Source organism: Astatotilapia calliptera, chromosome 7, assembly GCF_964374335.1.
Source record: "Astatotilapia calliptera chromosome 7, fAstCal68.1, whole genome shotgun sequence".
NCBI lineage: Eukaryota > Metazoa > Chordata > Actinopteri > Cichliformes > Cichlidae > Astatotilapia > Astatotilapia calliptera.
Genome location: NC_137428.1, coordinates 35,068,135 through 35,084,254, shown reverse-complemented (window position 1 = coordinate 35,084,254; position 16,120 = coordinate 35,068,135). Strand labels below are relative to the sequence as shown.

General features: G+C 44.5%; 1 protein-coding gene across 2 annotated transcripts in view; it reads left to right on the top strand.

The window, feature by feature from the left end:
- The window catches only part of LOC113026024 (uncharacterized), a 122,703-nt gene that overhangs the window by 45,802 nt on the left and 60,781 nt on the right, over window positions 1-16,120 (top strand). The window contains exon 1 of one of the 2 annotated variants that reach the window (XM_080304472.1): window positions 11,115-11,242. The exons of the other annotated variant lie outside the window; for it this stretch is intronic. Coding sequence (XP_080160598.1) covers window positions 11,147-11,242 — 96 coding nt within the window. The 5' untranslated portion in view covers window positions 11,115-11,146. Of the gene's footprint in view, window positions 1-11,114; window positions 11,243-16,120 lie in introns of those variants that run through there. 2 annotated transcript variants of the gene reach the window in all.

The window sequence follows — 16,120 nt, the reverse complement described above, 5'->3', positions numbered from 1 at the left end:
TAGGAAGTGTAAAATTAGCCTGGTCTAGTACCAGGCTGTAGAGTTGTTTATTTCTGCTGTAAAGTTGGGCATTACAACATGTAAATATTGGAGATAAACTTACTTTTAGAATCAGCCTCAAGTGGCCATTTGAGGAACTTCATTTTCCTCATCTTTGGTGACAATTTTGAGGACAGGCCAGGTAGACTGAATGTTGAATCACTGTTGGTGATGAGTGCGAGCACACATGTAATGATCAGTTCACGGCCAGACACAGACATCATATGTTTTTGGCCATGCAGTGATTAAAAGGTAATTAGACGTGAAAATGTACTGTTAACATTAATTGCAATATTGATTGCTTATCAAATAAAACCGCCTTACTCTCTGTACCAGCCGATTCATTTGTTTCTACTTAAGATCGCTCAGTGTTTAAAATCATGTCAGTGATGATGAATGTTTAATCTCATCAGCACATCCCACATCAGCCTTAGGATGCCAAAATGTGCATACACATACTATTGTTCACGCACATGAACCAAACACTTCTTGAAATGCTGTACTGGCGCTCGTGTTTCTGGAATCACCATATGAGGAAAACAAAGAGGGCTACATATGTTTCGAAACAAAGGAAAAACAAAGCTGGTTTGAATTTACATTTTTGTGTATACAAAACATACCTTAAATAATCAGTGAGGGTCTGTTTGTCTTTAAAAAATGCAGCAGTGTATAGCCAGAGAAGCTACTGCAACCTTGAATGTTTAAGAAAAAAAAACAAACGGGCCATGCCGTGCCACGCTAGCCCCGCCAGGCAGAAGCTTCTACATCAGGATGGCATTGGGATTCTTTTTTGATGATGTACATGACCAAGACCTCTCCTGCTGTTTTGTGTTGTCGGGACTTTTTGGGTTTTTTCCAGGAACAAGCTGCCCCAGATCAGTCTTAATAGTCACTGAAATCTTCTTCATATGGCTGCATCACATTTTCTCACGTAATTATCTCTCTGTCTGTTCATCTGTTTCTATTTTCTGTCTTTTACTGCGTCTGATTCCATCTTTCCGTTTTCCATGTCTCTGTCCTCTTCTGTCTGTTTAAGTCTTTGCATCCTTGAGTTTTTTGTTTTTTTGTTTTTGTTTTGTTTTTGCTGATGAAATTTTTGCATGGCATTGTTGTGCAACTAAATAGCTGTACTTAGCTACAAGTGAAAGTGAGTGATGATCACGGCTTATCATGTAGGTAACAATAAATCAGAGAATAAAGGATATAATTGTTTTTTCTGCTGTCTGTCTCTCATTATAGCCATGCAAACCATGCTTGCGGTGGTAAAGCTGCCTCTGGCTCTCTTCTGGTCCCTCTTCCCTTCTTTAAAAAAAAATACATTTCTAAAGAAAGTAAATATAGCAACACATTAACAAGACCTATTTCTCTTTTGTTGAGGTCTGCTGCAGTCGTCTTTGAAACCTAACATTTCTGACTGCTGGGCCTCTTTGTTGGGGTTTCCTGATTTGATGAATGTCCCTTCTGGGCCCCCCTTGACAGGTACTCTCTTTAGAGACATGGCTTTCAACCAGTCAATGTACAGCACCTCAAATGTGCACAAAGATTTTAAATGGCACTGGAGGTCATGGGCCTTAGCTAAACATGTAATCACAAAGTCAGCGCTAACCTGAGCGTAATCTGACCGCTTTGAATTTATAATTAACTTGTCCCGTATTAGTCAGAGTTACTTTGTTTTGCAAATTCTCTTTGTCATTTACAGCTTCTCAAATTGTGAACACATGTTGTTTTTCACCTATTTTACATAATCACTCAGGTCAGAGTTTTCTTTGTACAAGACATTTAATGTTAAGTCATCGATATGTACTGTGGCACGTTTTTAAGGGCTGTTTTATATTGTTGGGCAGACTTTTATTGGGATAAAGAAGTAGTCATCAAAATGGGTTCAAGCTGTGCTATTAGTGCATGTACAGATAATAAAATGAGAAAGTTGTGAATCTTTTTCCCTTTCTTTATTTTCTCCCACTTCATCTTTGGGCCAATGGAAACTTGCAGCATATGTAACTAACTTCTCAAACTGTTCCTGCTGCTGTGTCACCTGACTCGTGAGTCAGCTAGCTCATGAACATGGATAAATATTTCAGTCCAGAAGAACCCAAATGTTGCTGTATTGATGTTAGGATTACACAGAAGTCCCTGAAAATGTTTCAGCATGTGGGGGTTCCCTGCCCGCAAAAAGTTAGAGAACCACACGGTTAAACAACTGATCAATTGTTGGAGTAATCAACATATTAGCTTCCCAACGTTATAGTCTACTAGAAGGCATGTGTTCAGATTTCTTTCCATGTGCAAAATGCATATTTTTCAGAAAGAGGGGGGAAAGAAGGAGGTAGTGCTGGAGAGCATGACGAAGCTTGCATTTGATTGTTTCTCTATGTTGAAGGTTACCAGGCAACTGAAACCAGTTTGTTGAAGGGGTTTTGTAGTTACAGCACTGCTTACACACGATTCCTAACAGTGTCAGAGACAGGCAGGGAAACACACACGCGCCTATGGAGTTAATGTTCCCTGTTCCATGTCTTGTCCCTTCCAAGTGTTTCCGTTAGGGTCTCTAGAGAAGTCCCCTTTCATAAATCTTGTCAAACAATGGCTTTTAACTGTCCCACTGAGACAAAAGCAAAGAGGTTTGGGAAAAATGATCCATCATTCTGACACTTTTCCATGACTTGCTTAAACTGGCGAGAATGGCTTGCTTTACGTGAGGTGTCATTTTTGATGTCATGACGTAGCCTTAGCATTGAGGAGTGTGCCTGTTAATGAATTACCCATTTTAGGTTGATAAATGAAAATATATTTTTGATGGAACAGATGTGTTAACATGGATTTGCTGTCTTATTTACATATGTAGCAACTTAACTCCCTTTTCCCCTCATTTAACACCTGACCTTTGGCTGAAGACAAATGCTAAGACCAGGTCATCCAGCTGGTCTGAAGAGACTGTAAGATGGTCAGGTTAGCCTGGATTCAACCCTATAAGGACATGAGATACTTCTTCAGTGATTAAGGAGGTTATTGCTATTGTAGTGTGTGTTTGTGCACTTGTATGGACAGAAAGTTTGGAAATTATCATTGATCTCTTCCATCCTAGAGGCCTCTTTAGTGGCTGGTGGGGTGTAAAGCTGCTGCCAGTCAGGCTTCAGTCAGAAGGGAAAATACAATACAGTATAACTAAACTGAATTTATATTTTTGGAATTTGAAAGCGATTCTGTTGCTGATTCTGTCATGCAGTTGCATTAACTTTTTTCACCTCTCTGGAAGTGTTTCCTTGCAGAAAACACCTGAGAACCACTGGTTCTCATGCTTATCGCATTATTGTGAAAGTCAACATCTTCTCATGCAAGAATACTTCACGTTCCTTTATCATCTTCACCCTAATAGATGCACTTAAAATGGTTCTAGATATTAGTTGTGTCACATGTCAACTGTGACCTCGCCACAGCCGGTCACCATTTGCACTGGTGGCTGGGGTGCCCTCAACCTATTGCAATCTCCTGCTGAGTGATACATGTTGCCACTTGGGAGTAAAACAAGCTGAAATAGAAAGGAAATCTTGACAGATGTTACAGTAATACCTGCACTCATAGGCTTGTATCTTCAACCTGCCCACGCTGGCTGCGCATCAGGTTGCAAAAATCCCGAGAAACATGACAAAGTAAGCTGCGCTACAAAGGGTGGAATCAGTTTTGGCATATGCCACCAATCACAATCATGAAAACAGCAAAAATAAAACATGTTTTAAGTTACCAGTTAGCATTAGCAAGGTTGCATAGAAAACTGAATATGCAAACCAGCAGATGCATCCCGCATGAGGCAGATACCTGTTAATAAGTGCTAAGTAACATGTTAAAAAAATACTAGAAATCTACTCAGCAAAACTTCTTTTTCACAGGCTGTTAGCACAATTAACCACAAAACTAGCTGTGATGTTTGTCAGATAATTACATTAATGAGGATATAATTGGCCCTTAGAGCAGGAGGATGGTTAGGAGCTCCAGTTTATTCATTAAAAATAGCAGATGCAAAACTGGCAGTCTGCTAGTCTGCTGTTGCTTTTGGCATGTATGTGTCATGTAAAGTAGCCAAGCTCCTAATAATGCATTAATTTAAATCTTCTTTTGAAATGATAGGTAGGCATTTTAACCAAGGAGTTTATGGAATTCACATTTAAGCCAGTTACAAGCAGCCATCTGAGACACTCTGAGAAACTCCTCGGAGGTTTCAACCAATACTGTTCACATGGTAGCTTCCCTCTTTTTTTCACCCTTGTGTTAAGTTATCGCTTCATTAGGATTTACTTGGAGCCATATCTGTCACGGTCCGCTGTGACAGACCGTGTGGAGAGTGCGTGGAGGACTCAGGTGCAGACACGAGTGACACGGGAGTAAACTTTAAACAAAAGCGAGCCTTTTATTGTGGCTGGTAACGCAAGAGAAACAAACAAGAATAAGGGCAGCTCAAAAGCAATAACTAAACAGAAACCTAAACTGGGAATGAACTAAGGTAAGGCTATGACTTAGAATACAACAGACCGGGCATGGAAACATGGAGGGTGGGAACACAGACGACGCGACACAGACTGTAAGAAACACAGAGACTAAATACACATGAGGGATGATCAGGGGAAGTGGCCACACATGGGAACGCAGCTGATATACATGAACTTAACGACAGGACAGGAGGAGTGAAACTGAATACACTGACAGTGAATGCAGGCCTTCAAAGTAAAACAGGAAACATGGGACATGAACCGACGCGACAGCATGAACTTGACAATACAAGACACACAGACATAAACACACGAAGGGCAAGGGAGGCTTGATACAAGGGTAACATAACTACAAAAGGACTGGACTACCTTAAAGAACCTAAACAATCAATAAACATCAAAATAGACTAAACACAAAACACTGGGTCGCACGACCCAGGACCATGACACCACCCCCCCACCAAGGGCTGGCTCCAGACAGCCCCAAACCAAAAGAAACAGACCACCGGAGGGACCAGAACAAGAAAAAAAAAAAACAGCCAACAGAAAACACTGGAGCACGTGACATAGTCCAGACATAATTCAGGGGGTCGGCCCGGAGGGCGGCAACATACCAGCCCACAGTTTATGAGTTCAGGCGGCCGACCCGGGGGTTGGCAACCCAACAGGCCACGCCATCTCCCATCAGGAGGCCGTCCATGTGAGAGGCAGTGGCGGTGCAGTTCGGGAGGCCGACCCGGAGCCCGCGGGCACAAGAGTTCAAGGGTCATACGGTCGGGGGGCCGACCAAGCGGGCGCCACAGGTGACAGAGCCGGTCAGGAGGCCAGCCGTGCGGAAGGCAACGGCGGCGGTGAAGGGGACAGCGGAACAGCTCAGGGGGCCGGCCGCGCGGAAGGCAGTGGTGGCCCTCCAGTGTCAGGCGTACTGGCCGAGGCCCGGTGGGCACAGGACCAGTCGAGGCAGGACCAGGCGGTGGCGTGGCAGCCACAGGCGACGGAGCCGGACCAGGCGATGGCGAAGCAGGAGCTGAGGCAGAGGCTGGACCAGGCGTAGCAGAAGCAGAAGGTGGCTGGATGGGCGGCTCGGGCCCCCTAGCAGACGTGGCATGGTGCTGGACGGGCGGCTCGGGCCCTCCAGCTGACGTGGCGTGAGGCCGAACGGGCTCCTCGGGCCCTCCAGCTGACGAGGCATGAGGCCGGACGGGCTCCTCGGGCCCTCCAGCTGACGAGGCATGAGGCCGGATGGGCTCCTCGGGCCCTCCAGCTGACGAGGCATGAGGCCGGATGGGCTCCTCGGGCCCTCCAGCTGACGAAGCATGAGGCTGAACGGGCTCCTCGGGCCCTCCAGCTGACGAAGCATGAGGCTGAACAGGCTCCTCGGGCCCTCCAGCTGACGTGGCGTGAGGCTGGACGGGCTCCTCGGGCCCTCCAGCGGACGAGGCATGAGGCCATTGCGGCGGTGATGAGACCCTGGGGCCTATAATGGAAGCATCAGTTGGTGCAGGCGCCTGCAGAGCGTCAACCGCTCCCACCCGAGTGCCTAGGCTGGGTGCGGAGCTCAGCTGTGTACTGACTGGCATAACCTTGGGAACCAACCTGGGTGTAGGAACAAACCGGACGGCAGCCATTCCCACCTGAGGTGCAGATGCAGGATATGGCTGACCTACGGCTGCCCTGACCCCAGTGGTGAGAACTAGCTCAGGTGCTGGCTGGGTGACCCCTGCCTCTACCTGGAGATCAGACGCAGGTGAGAGGTCAGGCAACGCCACAGCCACCCTGGGAGTGAGCACAAAGTTCCAGATATTGACTTTGTCAGGTGCAAGCAGAGGAGCAACAACAGACAAAGACCTTAAAGTCTCTAAGCCCTTAACATAGTCCAAATTGTCCTTAGTTGCCCTTCTTGGGGAGCTAAACACATCTTCTGTCTTGGAGCATGATTCAAACAACATTTCAGACCTGAAATAAGTTGGCTCAGTGACACAAGTGATAGTTATACTGTCCCAGGAAGCATGATTCTTAAGGCCAAGACATGATTCATGAACCCACATAAAACAACCAGGACTATGTGCAGATGATTTTAACATAATAATTTGGCAGTCACATAGGAAATAACTACGCTTATTGGAGTCTAAGCCCCCCGTAGGCGAGACTGAGTTAAGGGGGGGTTCAGCCACACACACTAATCGGCTGTGGAAGGCTAGTGAGTGGAATGCACATGGACCTGGCTTTGCACAGAAAACATAGTGGACTGGCTCTGAGCCATCCGGCTGAATTGTCTTTAGATCGGCCAGTTCATTAACTGCTGTCAAAAGGTCCTGGCCCAGGGGTGCAGTTAAAGGGCTAGCTGGGTTGTAATGGCTAGCATGGCGCTCCCCCCCGACAGCCTTTGAAACATGAAATTCAGCCTTGTCATTGGATAATGCGGGAGCATAACTTAAACAATCCTTCAGTGTTATATTAACGGAAATTGCAATGTCATTCACAGACATAGGGGAACCTGGCAGACCCATAATAATCGTCCCGGCCCGATGGACTGGTGTAGAAAAGCAGTCGCTGATGTCGGGCTCCAAAGCACTCCCTCTGGTCAAACCATCAGCAGAGTGAGGAACATGGGGACCGATCAGCACAGGATCATAACAGACATTTTTATGATCAACACTGGACATTTCTTCTTTCGCTGGTCTAGTTATATAAACAGAACATTTGTTATTTGACTCGGGAACAAGGAAAACTGACTCGGAAAGGGGGGTGCTAGCCAAAGGCAATACAGTCTTACTACTGGTCAGATCAGAAGCTTTCTCACTTGATTTGCGGTTAACAGACAGCAGGGGCTGAGACACGGTCTTAAATAAGGCCCCAAATGCCCTAGCGGTCTTAAAAGAAGCCCTCTCAGTGGAAGATGGAGGTTCTGGGTGTGCAGAATCATTAGTACATCCTTTTTCGCTAATGTCCCCCTCATCCTGCTCATACGTAATACCAGGGTTTAACAGTACATCACTTGGTTTAATTCTCAGGACTGAAGAGTCTATGGTCGGTTTGGCAGTGTCGGTTTCACAGTTCGGTGATGGCAGTGCGTCTTCCCCAAGAATAGCGTGCCCAACACCAGAAAGTTTAGCTTTGTTGTCAAAACACAACGTGGGCACAGGATTAACACCTTCAACATTAGCAGTCAGAGGCATGGAAAAGGCAGCTTCTTCACTGGCCCCCGAGAAAACAGACCGTGATGAGGTGCATGGGGGGGTGACAGAGTTAACAGTACAGGTAAATTGTGTCTCCATCTCCGAGACCTTAATTGTCTTTCCAAAGCCCTCGCCCTCACTACATCCATCCACTACATTCAGTGGCAACAGAACGTTATCACTAACCTCTGAGTGCCGTGTAGAGCGACGCCGACGCCGCTTCCTCCTCGGAGCGGCCGCGAGCGCGGCAGCGTTAACTGTTGGGATCGAGTCTTCCTCCTCAGCCCACATCCTCGCCAGACAAGCGGCCGGAGACGTGAAGTCCTTGCGAGGGGGTGACGGTGAGCGGCCGGTCTGAAGCAGGGCGATAGGTGGGAGCTCCTCCTCGGGAATGAGCCAAGGCTTCCAACGGAGCTCCTCCTCCCGATAAGCCCGCAACACCTGCTGACGCTCATCGTCACCAAAATCTATGGCCTCCATCGCCTCCGTGTGCTGGTCAGTGCAGCTTGACTGTGGCGGAAACGAGGAAGCCGATCCACGGTGAGGCGATGGCTGAGTGGAAGTGGACCTCAGCGTTCCACCTCTCACAGCCTCTGGCTCATGAGGCAGCGGCGATGACACCCGTCCACGGGACGGAGGTGTGGGTGCTGAGGCGGCATTCAGGACCCTCTGGGCCAGCGCACGGGCACGAAGCTCCTCCCTAAGGGGGCCCAGGGAGTCAAACGCCTCGACGAGGTGGGGGAGCTGTCGCAACCGTGGCTCCCGCAACAAAACGGCGTCCACGGCCGCCAATCCCGTGGAAACCACACTTGGATCCGCGCATCCGATGATGTGATCCATAATGCGGCAGAGCCGGTTCAGCTCCTCCCCTACCTCCTCTGAAATGTCCGCTGAGTCCGACATGGTCGCGTCGTACTGTCACGGTCCGCTGTGACAGACCGTGTGGAGAGTGCGTGGAGGACTCAGGTGCAGACACGAGTGACACGGGAGTAAACTTTAAACAAAAGCGAGCCTTTTATTGTGGCTGGTAACGCAAGAGAAACAAACAAGAATAAGGGCAGCTCAAAAGCAATAACTAAACAGAAACCTAAACTGGGAATGAACTAAGGTAAGGCTATGACTTAGAATACAACAGACCGGGCATGGAAACATGGAGGGTGGGAACACAGACGACGCGACACAGACTGTAAGAAACACAGAGACTAAATACACATGAGGGATGATCAGGGGAAGTGGCCACACATGGGAACGCAGCTGATATACATGAACTTAACGACAGGACAGGAGGAGTGAAACTGAATACACTGACAGTGAATGCAGGCCTTCAAAGTAAAACAGGAAACATGGGACATGAACCGGGGAGACGTAGTACAGGGGGAGGTGACAGACGCGACAGCATGAACTTGACAACACAAGACACACAGACATAAACACACGAAGGGCAAGGGAGGCTTGATACAAGGGTAACATAACTACAAAAGGACTGGACTACCTTAAAGAACCTAAACAATCAATAAACATCAAAATAGACTAAACACAAAACACTGGGTCGCACGACCCAGGACCATGACACCATCTTCAAAAGGTCAATAAAATCTGTTTCACAAAACACTTTGAGATCTTTCCAAGCTCTCCAAGACTGAGGTCTCTTCAACCAAACTGTTGATACACTGCAGTTCAAATATGTTGGAACAGATAAAAAGTTATTTTCCTCAAGACAACATAATATTCATATTAGATTCATATTAAAACAATCATCTGGTGGGATCGATTTTGGCGCTAAAGGCATGCTTTTCTGTTGTTTTCTGTTGATACATCAAAGGCTCAGTGAAGGGCATGCAACATTTGCTATTTTCAAATATTGCCTAATTAGAGAGCGAGGATGAGGGAGCATGCTTTGTGTATCTGATTGATATTTCTTTGTTTTTATGTCAGCTCGATGGCCCTGCATGCTGTCAAGCTTTTCTGTTATGCACGTCAGCATACATCCAGCAATAATTTTTCATCTGCGTAGCGTGGTTTATAACTGTTTCCAATATAAAATAATTACAGACAAGTCAAACCGTGAAGAACAAAAGGAAGCAGAGATGCTTGGATGAAAGTGAGGGAGGAGATGGAAACAGAGGATTGAAGAAATGTTTCCGTAGCCACTTCTTTCCCTGTGTCGCTAAGCAGCGCAGAACCGTTTTCTCCACACGAGAAGCCCCGACATGCTCGTACTGATAATTTTCCACTCCGCATCTGTAATTTAGAACAGGGCATCTAGGCTGTGATGATAAATGGTTACATGCTAGGTGATGAAAACTTGTTATACGAGTGCTACATCAGCGCATTAGCTTTCATGAGGGCAGAAATACCTGTGATTCAAGTCCCAGCTGTTAAAGTTCAATAAAAATTGCGTTTTCAGTGCAGACACAAGAGACCTCTGGAAGCCATTATGTAGTGAGGAAGAAGATGTGCCGGGAAGTAGTTTAAAATTAAAAAGAGATCACTGATTTACCCCCTAGCCTGCACATCTGCCGCGCAGTTCAAAAGCATCCACAGAGGTTCTGTTCACCCTGAATCAACCTCCCCCTGCTCTTGTTTATTTATATCGCTGTTTGTCCTAGACCACCTCGCCTTTTGGTCCTAATAGACATGAAGTAATGCTTCCGGTGACACTGAGGTGCCCTGCTGTTTTTTACTTTAATGCAGACGGGGTCTCCTCTCTGCATCGACACAATAAATGTAAATCAAGCCAACCTCAGAGAATCCACAATGAATATTTCCCCTCACAAGTTCTCTCAGCTGTGGTTATTTCACTGAATCTGGGAACTGTGGCTTCCCCTCCCCTAATTCCACCACATTTTATTGTGCATGCCTCTAACCATGTGCAAAAGCAGTGGGGATTCCCTCACATCTTCCTTATCCCTGTTTTCCTTCATCGCGCTCTGCTCGGTTGGAACAAGCAGTCACTGCATTCATTCAAGCAGATTTTTAGTTGCCCGTGATGTTGCGGTTTGAGTTTAGTGCCAATAGCTTGCTGCGATCAGAAGTTCACTCACAACCTCAGTCTTGGTTAGTTAAGAGCTGGCAATTTGGATGTTGTGGATTTAATAAGTTTAGAACAGCCGTCGCCTGCTCTGAAATTTTGTGGGTGAGAGAATAGAACATATTTATTATTCACAAGAGTTCAACATTCAAATTGGACCTATATTGCAGTTGTTACGGTCACTACTAGTTACCCAGGCCACCCTGAGGGTTAATTGGCTGTGCTAGTCTCTTCATGAGCCAGATTAGATGTATTATTTATATAACCTGTATGGTTGGGTGGTGAGTGTGTACCCAGTAGGTGTGTGGGTGTGTCTCCTGGGAGCTGGATCAGCCTTCTGTGCAGAGGTCTGCCTTTGTGTACAATTGGAGCTGAGCTCAAGTGGAGACAGACCCGCAGTGTCTCCTGCAGTCATGCTCTACCATGTTGGCTGGTACTTGCTCCTGGGATGCCTATTGCTGGATTTATTGGGGTTGCATGTACAAGGTCAAAGACGACGGGATGGAAAGGTACTCCCTACTACGGCTCATACATGTACTGATTTTAACCTTTTCTTTGGAGTTTTCTGTTCTGATGCAAAGACTCTGGACAGGAGTGAAGTGCACTCAGTGTGGAGGTGCTTTTAATTTGGCTGAGGATGCTTTTGGTTCTAATTAATTCAAGGTTGCAACTGATGTGATTTTCAACTTATAAATACCCTAAAGATGCTCATAAAAGCAACCTTCTAAAACCTTAACTCTTTAATTATTTGTCTTATGCTTAAACACGCTTGAATTTTTTTTTAGTAACACTAAACAGTATAGTGAGATTCTCATTTCTCACATTTATCCAGGCTTGTGAACAGCACGTGGAATACACTTTCCGGTGACCCTTCAGCCTCTTCTCCTGGTCTCAAATCAGGGATCTTTCATATGTAACGGAAACAATTTGCATTAATGATGAGAACATTTAGTAGAAAAGATAGACCCCTTGGTCACTTTCTTGGATTCAGAACATTGCATTAGACAGATGTACCCCTGCATGGTTTATGGTTTGCCTGGCTAACTCTCTGTGGAGGGTTCAAACTACTTAAAAACAAAGGAAAATTTGAACATCAATGCACCATTTTTTGTGAAAACTATGATTCATGGGAACATTAGTGACAGTCATTGCCCATTTAGAAATGTTCTGTTGGTTATTTTATTATTTTATTATCTGTTTTTATATTGTTGTGGATGTGAGAGTTATTCACAAGGGCTAGTGTCTGTGTTGGCCTCCATGAGAGAGCATTTCTGGTCATCTGGCAAATCCAGCTACCAGTACTTAGTAGGCTGGAGAGCAGTTTTATTGTGCAAGAAAAGTTTAGGTATTTCTCCTCTTCTCCATAATTCTTTATGATCTTATTGTACATTCCCAGACCACCACTGTTGAACTGGTGGATGCTTTGATCACAACTAAATGTACCATTTCTAACATGGGTGGTCCCGCTGGTTCTAAAATCCCTGAACGTGACACCGTTAATGCCACGCACTTGACCTGCTGAGCTGCAGTGAAGTCACACTCTGACTTGTGTGCACATGACACACACACACACACACACACACACACACACACACACACACACACACACACACACACACACACACACACTGTAGTGCCTGCCTCGCCTTATGTCTTGTCTGCATACCTGTGTCTTAGCGAGATTTATGGACCTTGCCATTTGATTAGCCTTTGTAGGAGCAAGTCTTCATTGTCTGTGTGTGCGTGCACATGTGTGTTGATAATAGCACTCTAGCCTGCAGCATCTTTGTCAGGCTGTGAGGCCCCCATAGATTTCTTATTACTGTCAGCTCCTTATGCCTCCTGAGACTTGAGCTTTGTGTAGATAGCCATTAATTATGCCCTGTGAACACCTGCCATAACTTTTATTTACTGTGTGTAAGAGTGACACATAAGTTAAATTGAGATTTTTATTTTATTTTTTTTAAGTGGATGAAATTTTAGTGGATGAAAAATTCTCCTGCTTTGTTTTAATAGAACTGATGTCATTCTGGAAGTCATTCCAACAGCATTACCATGCAATGGTATTTTAACTAAGATGATAGTAAGACAATATGATGGATTAGGTTAGATTCAAGTCCCTGCAAGTCTGGCCAGTAGTTGCCTTCCAGCCTTGAAGGTTGGAAAAGCAAATGGAGAAGCATAGTTATGCCCTTAATACCTGGATCTATTAGTCAAGTGTTTGTATGAATGCAAATGATGTTGCCTTTAAGACATTTGGCACATTTCCTGTCAGTTAATTGGCTCATCTTTTTAAAACCAATACTGGCTGAATCCATCATGCTTTTTGCATGGTACTGTCTCTTTGCAGTCTTAATAAAACCTCATATATGTGACAAAAGCTTTGTTCTCTTGACCAAGTCTTTTGAAATTTCTTGACATCATTATATGCAAAATTTCCAAACTTAACTTTGCCATGATTCCTCCCTGCAGCAAAGTGTTGCTAGATGACGTTTCATTGTAACTAATAAGTCAGTCCATGTACCTTTACTTACAATTTTCATTGTGTTTGCAGTGCAAATGTGTGAGTCCAGTCTAAACAGGCATACTTAGATTAAAGAAGATAAACTAGTTTTCTAAAATTTTCATCTTTATTCAAAATATTTGCTATTATTAGCCCCAAAACAACAAATTATATGGATTATAATAATAAAACAAAATCATGGATTTCCCCAGTCACTTAAAGTCAGCCAAGTCTCAGGCTGTGCCGTTGCTGCACCGTTCCTTCAACTCGAGAAGTCTTGTTAGGATTAAAAAGCAAACACACACACACACGCATAAACACACACACTTTGAACATGCTTGCTTGCTCGAGCCTGCTACTACAGAACCTTTAGAGAGATATCGAGTGTAAACATCATCTTGGCTCATGATTTAAAGGCTCATAGAGTTACTTGCTGGGATTATTAGAGTTTTGTTTGACAGGATAACTACACAGACACATGCTATGCAACGTCTGCTCTGTAGATCATCTTTAAAACTGCTGTTTTAAAGATGACTCATGGAAGCCTTGGTGTGACCTTAGACTGAGAAGAGTTTAAACTTGAATTTCAGTTGTTTTTCACATTTAACACATTTAACATTATCCTGATGATACTCTAGGACCGTTACAGAGTGTAGAGAAGACCTGTTGATAAACACAATCCATTAGCTTCATTCTCCGTGTCTAACATTCACACAGGTCCAATACTGATGTGTAGGTTAGAGAAGTACAAGTGTGGGCCCCTGACCCACAGTTACTCAACTTTTTGCTCTCTAAATATGATTAAAAAAAAACATGGTATAATGTGGTGAGCACCACTGTTAAACCATAAACAGTGTGACTGCAACATACTTCATGATATATTTTATTGTCAAAACATTCCTTAGAATTAGACAAACCGACAGTGTTTCAGTACATTATCACTTTGACTTCGTTATCCTCTTTGTCGCACTCATCTCCAAGTTCAAAGGTTTCCTCTGAATACATAAATCCTTAATACACTGGCTGCAAAAATATGATTTCAGTTTAAGAAAAACAGCTGTGCACTTTGGTTCTTAGCAAATGCTGCTCAAACAGGACTGAGTAGTACCTCTTGAGGATTCTTCGGATGGATAGATATAGTCACAAGGAATTCTGGTTTCAGTTTATTGTGGGCATTCATTTATGCACAGCCCTCTTAAGGTCCCACCACAGTTTTTCAATAAGGATGGGGTTTGGACTTTGCTGGGCCTATTCTGTTTTAGATTTTCGGGTGTGTTTGGGATCATTGTCCTGTCGCATGACTCAGTTTGGACCAAGCTGTAGTTATGAGACAGACCTCACATTTGACCCTATAATACTTTGGTATAGAAAGAAGTTCCCGATTGACTCGGTGACCCAAAGAATGGGACAAGCTGTCCCATTCTTTGGTTGCAGAGCATTCCCAATCATCACTCCTCCACCACCGTGCTTGACATTTGGTATGGGTGGTTTGTTTTTGCCAAAAATGGTAAGACATCTTGTTTTGTCTCATCATTGTAAAAGGCATTTTTCCAGAAGTCTTGGGATTTATTGAGATGCAACTTTGCAAACCTAAGCTTGGCTCCACTTTCTTGTTAGAAAGATGAAGCTTTGTGTTTGCAACCCTTCCAAAAAAAGCCCTACTTGTTTAGTCTTTTTCAAAAGGTACTTTCATTAACAATTAACATGCTAACTGAGGCCTGTAGAGTTTTTGTGAGATTTTTTTTGCAGTTTCTCCAAGCATTGCACAGCCTGAATTTGGGGTGAATTTGCTGAGACTGCTGCCCCTGAGAAGACTGTGGCAATGTCTTAAGAAACACCTGAATGCTCCAGATCAGGAGCAAAAGTGCCAAAACATCTACTTCCACAGAGGCGGTCTCATCGGCTGATAATCAGCTAGTCAAGTGTCCTTGAAAACTTTCTTTTAGACAGGATTGCATGTTCATATTTGCTACTCTGGATATTATCTCCAGCAGAAATATTTTGTTTGATTCATAGACCGTATCTAAGCGATTGATGTAGCCACCATGACGTCACCTGTTTGTTTGTGAAGATCAGTTCTGAAGCCTTGAGCTTCAGCATCTTGGCCGTGTGTGTCCTTTTTTAAGACCAGATATGACTGTACTTGTCAGTGCTGTAAAGCATGCCTGTTTTATTTTCTATTTTACTCTAAAGGGGAAAATCATTTACAAAATGAATGTCATTTTATATAAAATTAGATTGGAAACTTGCAACTGAGTTAATAAAAACATCAGAAAAGTGTTTACTGAAGTAATAAATTAAGCAATACGTCTTTGTACTGTACATGTGGACTTTTTTCCAGCTAAAAGTTGCTCCTTGGTAGCCATTAGATTTATTTTATAATATTTTATTTTAAGACATTAGTTGGCTTTATTTTTTAGACCTGGAGGATATACCCATGCTTCATATGTGTGTTCAGTTTAGAGAAATAAGATGTTTTGGAATTTATTTTTCTTTTTTGCACAATGACAGTATATTTTTATCCATCCATCCATTCGCTACCGCTTATCCTTTTCAGGGTCGCGGGGGGCGCTGGAGCCAATCCCAGCTGTCATAGGGCGAGAGGCGGGGTACACCCTGGACAGGTCGCCAGTCTGTCGCAGGGCCAACACACAGGGACAGACAACCATTCGCACTCACATTGACTCGCACATTCACACCTAGTGGCAATTTGGATTAATCAATTAACCTATCCCCACAAGCTGCATGTCTTTGGACGGTGGGAGGAAGCCGGAGTACCCGGAGGGAACCCACGCAGACACGGGGAGAACATGCAAACTCCACACAGAAAGACCCCGGCCTGATGGTGGAATTGAACTCAGGACCTTCTTGCTGTGCGGCAACA